We start from the raw sequence: 11,223 nt of genomic DNA, 5'->3' as shown, positions 1-11,223 counted from the left end.
CAATCTACAGATTCAATGCAATCCCCATCAAATTACCAATGGCATTTTTTACGGAACTAGAACAAAAAATCTTAAAATTCGTATGGAGACACAAAAGATCCCGAATAGCCAAAGCAATCTTGAGGGAAAAAAATGGAGCTAGAGGAATCAGACTCCCTGACTTCAGACTTTACTACAAAGCTACAGTAATCAAGATAGTATGGTACTGGCACAAAAACAGAAATGTAGAGCAATGGAACAGGATAGAAAGCCCAGAGATAAACCCAAGCATCTATGGTCAACTAATCTATGACAAAGGAAGCAAGGATATACAATGGAGAAAAGACAGTCTCTTCAATAAGTGGTGCTGGGAAAACTGGACAGCTACATGTAAAAGAATGAAATTAGAACACTCCCTAACACCATATACAAAAATAAACTCAAAATGGATTAAAGACCTAAATGTAAGCCCAGACACCATAAAACTCTTAGAGGAAAATATAGGAAAAACACTCTGACATAAATCACAGCAAGATCTTTTTTGACCCACCTCCTAGAGAAATGTAAATAAAAACAAAAATAAACAAATGGGAGCTAATGAAACTTCAAAGCTTTTGCACAGCAAAGGAAACCATAAACAAGATGAAATGACAACCCTCAGAATGGGAGAAAATATTTGCAAATGAAGCAACTGACAAAGGATTAATTTCCAAAATATACAAGCCGCTCATGTAGCTGAATATCAAAAAAAGAAACAACCCAACCCAAAAATGGGCAAAAGGCCTAGACATTTCTCCAAAAATGATATACAGATTTGCAACAAACATATGAAAGGATGCTCAACATCACTAATCATTACAGAAATGCAAATCAAAACTACGAGGCATCACCTCACACTTGTTAAAATGGGTATCATCAGAAAATCTACAAACAACAAATGCTGGAGAGGGTGCGGAGAAAAGGGAACCCTCTTGCACTGTTGGTGGGAATGTAAACTGATACAGCCACTATGGAGAACGGTATGCGGGTTCCTTAGAAAACTAAAAATAGAACTACCATATGACCCAGCAATCCCACTACTGGGCATACACCCTGAGAAAACCAGAATTCAAAAGGACACATGCACCCCAATGTTCACTGCAGCACTATTTACAGTCACCAGGTCATGGAAGCAACCTAAATGCCCATCGAAAGATGAATGGATAAAGATGTGGTATATATATATATATATATATATATATATATATATATATACACACACACACACACACACACACACACACACAATGGAATATTACTCAGCCATAAAATAGGATGAAATTGGGTCATTTGTAGAGATGTGGATGGACCTAGAGACTGTCATGCAGAGTGAAGCAAGTCAGAAAAACAAATATCATATATTAATGCATATATGTGGAATCTAGAAAAATGGTACAGATGAACTGGTTTGCAAGGCAGAAATAGACACACAGATGTAGAGAACAAACGTATGGACACCAAGGGGGGAAAGTGGGGGGGTGGGGGGTGGTGGTGACGGTGGGCTGAATTGGGAGATGGGTATTGACATGTATACACTAATATGTATAGAATAGATAACTAATAAGGACCTGCTGTTTAAAAAATAAAGAAAAAAAAAGAACTACACCGTATTTACAGGTTATATTCCAAAGCCAAGCCTAAGGCAAAAGCTGCAGTAAGTTAAAAATTGTTCTTGAAAAACTTCTTAAAAGTGTGCCATGAGGGTGACAATACTATTTCTGCGTCAATAAACCCAACACAGCGCCGGATTTCCCCTCCAGCATCCCCTGAGATTAAGTAGTTGGCTTGTATGTGAGGTCATATTGTTTGTATGGTATTTCTCTTTGAACACCAGGAGAGAAATATGCTCAGTGCCTTTCAATATGGAGGAAACCAACGACCAAGTGAACTGCAAATCCACACTTCCCATCTCATCATGGTTCTAGGGTGTAAATTCCCTGAGTGTAACAAGTGGAGCTGGCCATATTATTTAAATAAATGAGGGATGATTTTTTTATGGTTAAACGCATATAGCTAACTTTCATGTGTGTATGACTGGCTGGGTTTTAGAAACACCCAGCTGCATATGGCTTCACTCTCTAGCAACTGAAAACAAACTTTTGGACCAGGGTCCATAGTAAAAAAAAAAAAAAAAATCATTTAAAACTGTAACCTACTACACACACACACACACACACGCGCGTCTGTGTGTGTGTATATACAATACATGCATATACATACATACACACATATATGTAAAAAGGTTCACAAAATATTTACCTTTATTACATCCTATGTATTTGATCTATTCCATTCTGTTCTACTTTCTTAAAATTTTTTTAGGTTGCAACTCAGTAGTTTTCTTGATGCCCAACCGGGTTACAACATACAGTTTGAAGAACATTGAACTGGAGTATTTCAAGCTCTTAACTACTCAGAGAATTATGTAGGGCAGTACCTGGGGGTTAAGAAAAACAATCAAGCAAGCACATTTGTCCATAATATTTTAATACTTTTCCACTTTTAAATACTGGTTTTAATTTTGTGATTGTAACATGGAAGATCCAACTTTATTATTTTTTAAAAACATCACCAGGATCATAAAGCTATTTAGAATACACTCTACACACTCCCAAGGTACTTTAAAATGATTATGTTTTGAGTTTGTAGATGAACAATGACAATAATCCAAATACACTGTCTGTACAACTTGGATCAAATAGTGGTGAAAGTGTTTAACTGGACAAACAACTGATAAGCTTAAAGATAATCAGCACAATTTCACAAGAGAACCAGCTCAGCCCAACTAAAATTTTCTCAATAGCAATTGACACTGATGTTGTATAGGAGTACAAATTAGTTGATGAAACTGAACAAATGGGAACCCCATTCCTCCTTTTCCTTCTTTTGTATTCCTACATCCCTCCCAGTCATCCTCTTCCTTGGTCTGGCTACCCCTGTGGCGAACCCAAATCAAGAGCTGCTATGACACCCTCCACCTCAAAATCAGGAGCCCTGAATTACAAGCGAAATACTGTGCTCTCTTGAACTGTACAGTGGGCACTCAGGGACAAAACCCCTCATCACCAATATTTTTCATGTTTCTATCACAGTACAAAAGAGTAACTGAGTAGAAAAGAGAGTAAAATGATAATTTTTTTTTTGCTTGGGGAAGAGAAGTAGGAAATAACTGTGGATGAGAAAACATCATGTATATTCAATATGTAGGAATTAGCCTTATGGAAATAATTCTAGAGGGTCTGAATGCTGTCTAAAGGGCTAGTACCTCTCCAAATTTTGATCTCTTTTACTCCTTTCATATTCCCCAACTCATTTCTAAATCTGGTTGGGCAGGATTAACCCTAGTGAAGTACCAGTGCAATTACCTGAAGGTAAAATGTATCCTTTACTTTTCTTCTCTTTTTTAATACAAATATTTTTCCTGTAATCATTTACAGAATTGCAAAAGTATATCATTAACATTTAGTGCAAATGCAACTAATGTAGGTTTAGACACTGCTCTGTAAACTTTCCATACCTTTGTAAAATAAAGCTATCCAATTTAGTCATGATAGTACCAGAAATGGCAAACAGAGAAACATTTATAGTGGGCATATAGAATTGTTTTTGAAGATTCCCATCAGTGGCTATGGTGAATAAACCTTCCCTCCCCAACCCTCCCATACTCCCAACCCCAATCCCGCAACTGATTGTAAAATAAAATACACATTTGAGGTATAAACTTTTCTTTTTTAAACATCACAATATAAAATGTTAACTGGTGATGTAGTAAACTGATAAGATAATTTGTCTTATTTGCCTTAACTAGCATTACCACCATATAGGCACTTTTTCCTTGTAGTCAAATTATGAATAGTATTTTTCTGTAATAAGGCATATTCCATGCACATCATTTAGAGAAAGGTAAATTAAAAAATAGTAAAGATTTATGGAGCATGAAATCTGCGTGCATGTAATGTAAGCATATGTTTTATATGTATTTTCCTCTCTGTACAGACTAATAAATACCACTTTATCTGATGCAAGTAATTCACTTCCAGGATTGTGTATATTAAGTGATCAGACTAATCCCATCATTAAATTATCACCTTGCATTTATCATTAAGACTCCATTACCATGTAGGAAATATATACAGGACATGTTCCACGTGACATGATTTCCTGCTTTACAAAATGGGTCTGGTTTCTGTGTTTCTATAGAGATGAACAAGTCAGCAAAGCATCTACAAAATGCCTCTGATTTACGTAAGCACATTTGTGTATAAACACAGTGAAGATTCTGAAGTGGGCAGTCATTTCTACTTCAATGAGTACCATTCCCTGCCTCTGCTCCATGTTTCAGGGTTTTTCAAAGGGGCCTAAAACTAAAAAAGGTATTTTACGTTTAACTTCTTACAGCAACTAAAGAAAGAATTTCAGTTTGAATCACATGGTCTTCTTTACTGCCCTGTTGAAGTTTCTGATCAAGAGGCAAACAGGAGCGGTGCCCACATTTTCTACGCATATCTTGCAACGTTATCTTTTCAACTGACCCAAATTAGAAGAACAAACACGTGTTACTGAATACTAGAAATATAGAATCAAATGCCAAACTCAAACAGTGAGATTTGCTGGAACATGTAATACCGTATATCCTCTCACCAATTTCAGGAAAACATGAGCTCATTTTATTCTGACCGTTTTACCAGAAAGTAGTTTATGCCTATAAGGTTGTACAGATGTTTCTGTTTGGAGGCAGGCAGAACCAATTTAGAAATTACCAAATTGTGTTTGTAACAAACTGAAAAAAATCTGTAGCACACAGTACACAACTAAAAATACAATAGAAATATAAAGATATCTGGAGAAAAAAATAAAGCTTTTCACTCTTTCTCCATCAGAACCAAAGTTCTTCATGGGAGTAAGACTATAGAAAAGGCGAAATCACAGGTTATTGACAGCCCTCAGTTATTAAGAGACACTTTACATGACAACATGAATTATTATAGAAATCAGCAGCAATGAATTCTATGATTATACAAAGCAAAAATGTCAAAAAATTCTGGACACAGATTTGACTGTAGGCCTATAAAAAGAACCCCATCCAGAAATTTGGTGCACAGAAAGCACATGCCCCATGTGCGTCCAACTTTTGTGCTTTTCTCTTGTGCACAAAGCCTGGTACAACTGAGGATCTTAGGCCAAACCACAGTAAATTAAAAATTCTGAAAAAGTTTCCAAAAATTAAAGCATCGATTCCTAGTTGTGATTCAAAGTTGATTTTTTTTCTCTTCTAGGAGCAAGCAAATAAAAATATAGCCATATACATGTAATTTTACATGTATTTATAGTTATATGCTGAGCGAGGAGATCTAGCAGAAGACAGCTAGTGTTAAGATGTTCAGCTTTGCTATTGCAGTATTTCTTCATTTTTGTACACAAGGCCAAGGTGTTGGGCCATAGACAAGGCTATAGATCCTATGTTCCAGCTTAGAGCATTCAATTTTGTTTTTTAATTTTTTTCCTCCAACATGGAATGTCACACAGCCTTGTTTCAGTCACTGTAGGAAAGAAAATGACAAGTAAAACATTCAGCACTGTATTATTTACTAACAGCTGCAGGACTAACAGAACAGACTCCTCCTACTTTCTGAACTCATGTAATGCACAGAATCTTTATCAAAGTTTATATTTTAAGGATTTTTCACCTTTAAGAATATAAAATTATTAACTTTATATATTTGACATTTATCATCAGAAAGGAACAGAAAGTATAAGAAATGTTCTGAAAGTTAGAAAAAATTAAAAAGGGCAATGTGCTACAAGAAGCAAAGAGGGAATCAAGTAGAGGTTTCTGGATCCGTACCCCAAAAACTGGAATTTCCTTCTTCTTAGTGTTCAATAAAAACTATGCTATACAATATCATTTATCAAGAATTAAAAAAATTTATTTAGGCTATGGGAAAGAGGTCTGCCTTATCTTAAGAAATACTGTGTCAAATGAGTTTAAGAGTTTTGACTAAGTTTTAAATATCTTTGGGCCTCATTAACTCTTTATGGAATTTCTCTAAAGATGATACACACTATTGAAAGTTACTATTTCTCCATCACCAAAATTAAGAATGTTAGCTTTCCTAAGGTTTCAATGCTAGGATCCACTTCATACATACATCTTCCAAAATTATTATGAAACAATTATTACTTTAGGTAAATGAAGATTTATTTTAGGTAAATGAAAATTTGGTTCTCTGCCAGAAAGAAGCTCAATCTGGACTCAAAGGCCAGAGCTAAGTTTTGGCCAGTGAGTCTTTCCAGTTCTATCTTTACACACACACACACACACACACACACACACATGTCCACAAACAATGGTACCATCTCCTTCCCCTAATATGAATTCTTTTCCAAGGATTTCGAGCCCTTCCCTCTAGGTCCACAAAAGAAGAATGTGTACACTCGTGGGCGCACACACAGTCAGTCAATAAAACAATGCCCCAAATCCAACAGTTTAGAGGCAAATGCTGTGGACATGTTAGCATGTATTTTGCAAATATTTTCAAAATTATTCTTCTCAAACATAGTTGAGAGCATCTTTTATTATATAACTGCATTCTGATTTCTTTTGCTTAATACCCAGTTATATTTTCTACCCTTCTCTGCAAGGCTGAAGGTAAAGGTGAAGAGGGAAAACAGATACAGCTGCAAGCTTGGTCTTGGTTCGAGCAAACAGCAACTCTAGAAATCTTAAGGCTGTGGGGAGAGACACACAGCTAAGTAAGGTGACAAGCCTGCTGCCATCATGTGGCATCACATTTTCAGTGTATTTGATTAAATACAATGCAGTGACAGAATCAATAAGAAGTTATGTGTCCAGATCGAGCCACAACAATTCTGAAGTACAAGATATCCTAAAAACAGTGCATTTTGGCAGTGCATTTATGCTTTAAGAGAATCCCTCAAAGGTCAGGCTTTGTCCCAAACACTAACCATTCAGAGAAGTAAGACTAGAACCTGTTTAACATTTTCATGTAACCTGTTTTCCTGGGAAAAGCTACATATCTGGGACATCAATGCACTAACCCTTGTGTTAGTGTCTGAAAATAAATTTACGCTTTGAGTTTTTGTTTTTTGTTTTTTTAAGAAATAGCACACTATAAACATTATCAGAAACCAGACTTAATTAAAAGTATAGTCACTACAGTTGACCCTTGAACAACATGGCTTTGAACTGCGCACATCCAACTACATGCAAATTCTTTTCAGTACTACACGATCTGGGGTTGGTTGAATCCTCGATGCAGAGGCACCTAGGACATGGAGGGCGGACTGGAAGTCATACTCGATTTTCATCTGTGCAGGGGGCCAGCGCTCCTGACCCCCACGACGCTCATGCGTCAACTGTACATGGTTATTAACTATATTATTTTTATCTAAAGAAATTGACTCAAGAATATAAATTTCTCAGCAAATGATTTAACAGTCAATGTAGGTGAGCATGAGAGGACGGTCATAAGTACTTACTGCTTGTGAATTATACTTTGGTAATATCTATTACAAATTTAAATGTTAACATTCAGAGAGTTTCACAGAAATTGAATTATACAAATGGTTCTCAAATGGATGAAAAGATGCTCAAATTCATTTGTAACGAGGACTATGACAGTTATTTTTTGGCCATGCCACATGGCTTGTGGAATCTCAGTTCCCCGACCAGGGATTCTGGAATCCTAACCACTAGGCCACCAGGGAACTCCCAAGAGGACCACAATTTAAACTACACTGGGAGAGTATTTTTCACCTATCAAGTTGGAAAAAAATCAGAAAGTTTTATTTCATACATTGTGTGAGAGGGTCAGAGAAACAGGCACTCCAACATGTTATTGCTGGTGAGATGGTAAATTAATACGACCTCTACAGAGGCCAATATCTAAATTACAGATGCACAAGCCCCCCAGAAGTGCCAGCAGTGTCACATCTAGTAATTTACCCATATACAAAATGACATACGGATATGACTGCAATACTGTGTGCTCTAGCAAAAATTAGAAACAACTTTAACATCTACAAATGGAGAATTGGTTAGATAAATTGTGTACATCCACACAAATGGGATTCTACATAGCCATAAACAAAGAATAAAGCAGCTCTGCACCAATATGGAAAGACCTTCAAGATAAAGCATATGCAGAAGCAAGATGCAGAACCCTGAGTAGAGTACGCAATTTCTTTCAATAACAATAAGTGTATGTGTGTGAGGAATACACTTGTATTTGCTTATTCAGGTGAAAATGAAACATCTCTGGAAAGACACAAGAACATACTCACAGCAGCTATACACTTGTGTGTGTGTGTGTGTGGGGGGGCAAGTGTGGTGCTGCAGAACTGGGTGAGCAGGGGACGGGGGATGAATTTTACTGTGTATCTTTTCATACTTTTGACTTCTGAACCATGTTAACATGTCACTCATTTAAGAAAAATTAAAGAGTTCAGCTCCTTGCACAAAGAAAGTCAGTGCAGCATTATTTGACAGTAGAAATATGGAACCAACCAGACATTAACATGGGACAGTGGTTAATAAATTCTGCAATATTTATACAACAGATGTTAAAAGAATGAGATGGTTTTGTATGTCTCATATCTTTATATGGACTAACAGTCAAGATACATTAAGTAGAAAAAGCAAGCTGCAGGATAATGCTTTGAAAAAAAATTTTTAGATATATGTCAATACATATGTACAAGTCTGGAAGAATATACAACAAACGTAACACTAATTTATGGGAAGGGAGAAACATAGGGGATTTGTACTTCTGAAATTTTATAGTTCTATAATATTAAAATTTCCTTCAATTAAGCAGACATTATCTAACATAAACAGAAAAAATAATGAAAAATTAAGTTTTAAAGGCTATAAAAACTACAACTCTTCACATCTGGAAACATCATGTAAAAGAAACTACTTTCAAAAACTAACTTGTAATGTCTACAGAGCCATATTAGTCTATAAAGTTTAAAAAAAAGAATAACATATATTTTCCAGTACCTGTTAATACTAGAACAAAATAGGTTTTCCTGCAGTTTTTTCTTGTACGTAAGAAGTAAAACGTTTTAGAAACTTTGGATACTCTCGCTTTGCCACTGCCCTTAACACTGAGGCTGGTGCCCATCCTCCAGGGTTTACTGTGAGACAAAGGAAAATGAAAACTGTTAAGATAATTCTCCAAAAACACGTAAAGCACTCATTTTTGTTCCTTTGTTTTTTAAAAATTCCTCTCATTGAAAAAGCATCTCTTAAAAGTCTTGACCACTCAGTACTTAGTACTGTACTAACCACCAGATGAGAACAGATAACAAATAAGAAAGCATTTATTACTGTTCTAAAATGTTCTTGGTTCCCTAAATTATAAGTAAATATTAGTATAGCAACACTTTAGGTTACTTAAGGCAGATTTATTCAATGAACTCTACTATAATCAAATAGTAACTTGCTCAGCATAGTTGTCTCTTTAAACATACTAGCTGTGATGGCCCTGTATAAAGAAGGTTTGAAGGTTTGATTAGAGGGACTCCAGTAACTACTGCAGGTAGGAAATAGGTGTAGCAAGGAACCATAACAAGTGATAAACAGGGCTGTCCAGCAGTAGGCCGATGTGAAATAAGTCACTAGCAACTAAGAAAGAAGCAGGGAGCAAAGATTCAGAAAACTAAAAAGCCTGACAACAAGAAAAAGAACTGTTCACCTGAAACATAATATTTTATATCAACTATTATTTCAATTAAAAACAAAAACACACACAAAAAAACAAAATTATAAAGTAAAAAAGAAGAAAACTATTTCCAGTAATCCAACCACCAAGCAACAATTCAATATTAACATTTTGTTGTATTTCTTTCCAACTTTTCACATATATATTCTTTTCTTCTTTTAAAAATTATTGAAATGGTATTTTATATGCTTTTTCTCACCCCACTTAACATTATTTTGTAAACATTTTTCTAAATCACTAAATGGTCTTTGAAAATTTGGGAAAAAAAAGAAGTATTAATTTTCTTTCTCACTGTTGCTTATTTTCCTAATTACACATATTCTATTAGGCAAATATCTAGTAAAACAGTTCTTAAAACCAATAATATGTAATAGTGATCTAAAGATGAAGTTTAAAAATTTACCTATCCAGCCCCAGCTTCAGAAATTCTGATACAGCAGTTATTCAGACATGTATATTTTGAAAGATTCCTGATAATTTTGATATACATCTCTCCAAATTAAAAATTACTAAATCTAAAGGATAAAAACTAAAAAGACATTTATAAATGGTATTTTTCCAAACTGTCAGTTATCATGTAGATCACAATAAAAACATCCACATTCCCAAGTAGCAAAAACAAAATCAAAATACATACCATTAGCTACATATGTAATCTTGCATAGAATGTTGTCCCTGCTGATCTCCTGGTTTCCCTCTGGCGGGCTTACCAAGGTTTGACAAATCATAGCAATATTTATTTTGGCACGGACACATCGATTGTTTAGCTGCCAAAACAAAAAGTAAAAACAAAACACCAGTGTAGAAGATACCCAGTATTTTGTAACCTCTTCTGGTCTAATTCTACATTAGATTAACCAAAACCGTAACTCATCTACATCTCCCACAAAATCTCATAAGCACTAATTAAGAATACATGCCAAGCTGATACGACACCAGGAATGGTTTCCCCCCGCTTAAGCAGTAAAAGGAGCTAAACCGAGGTAGAAACCACAGAGGTTTTGCCAGTAGTTGATCATGGCTTGAGAGACAACTGTGAGAAGTAGCCTACCTATACTACCCATTCAGCTGTCTCATCTAACCTCAAGAGGAAAGGAAAACAACCCTGCTGGGATGCTCATGGCCATGACTGTTGCCCTCAGATAACAGTGGCTATACTCTTCCAAGAAGCCAACTTTAATAAACAAAAATTTAAGAAGCATTTTCAAATCAATTATCTCTGTATGTGTGGTATGCGTTTATCATTTTTGCCCTGCGTTGTATATTTAGCTTTGTATTGTACAATTATACACATTTATACAATGTACTTACAGGAGCACTGTTGTGATCCACAGAAAAATTACAAACTATCCAAGTTTCCGGGTCATTTTCAGTCAAGGCTGGTATCTTTCGAATGGCAGAAAGATATAATACATCCCGCTGAGAAGCAGGCCACACTCTCTGTGGAAGAAGTACAAAT

General features: G+C 35.6%; 1 protein-coding gene across 2 annotated transcripts in view; it reads right to left on the bottom strand.

Moving 5' to 3' along the window:
* Positions 1 to 2,497: 2,497 nt before the first annotated feature.
* Positions 2,498 to 11,223, bottom strand: part of CERT1 (ceramide transporter 1) — a 123,246-nt gene continuing 114,520 nt past the window's right edge. For both annotated transcript variants that reach the window (XM_082836072.1, XM_082836071.1), the window contains 4 exons: positions 11,076 to 11,204; positions 10,402 to 10,531; positions 9,041 to 9,177; positions 2,498 to 5,558 (listed from right to left, as the gene is read on the bottom strand). In XM_082836072.1, the coding sequence (XP_082692198.1) occupies positions 9,050 to 9,177; positions 10,402 to 10,531; positions 11,076 to 11,204 (387 nt within the window). In that variant the 3' untranslated portion in view covers positions 2,498 to 5,558; positions 9,041 to 9,049. The remainder of the gene's footprint in view (positions 5,559 to 9,040; positions 9,178 to 10,401; positions 10,532 to 11,075; positions 11,205 to 11,223) is intronic.

The sequence above is a fragment of the Leucopleurus acutus genome (assembly GCF_964270905.1).
Source record: "Leucopleurus acutus genome assembly, chromosome: 3".
In the NCBI taxonomy this organism is placed as follows: domain Eukaryota; kingdom Metazoa; phylum Chordata; class Mammalia; order Artiodactyla; family Delphinidae; genus Leucopleurus; species Leucopleurus acutus.
This window is presented reverse-complemented; position numbering and strand designations above follow the sequence as displayed.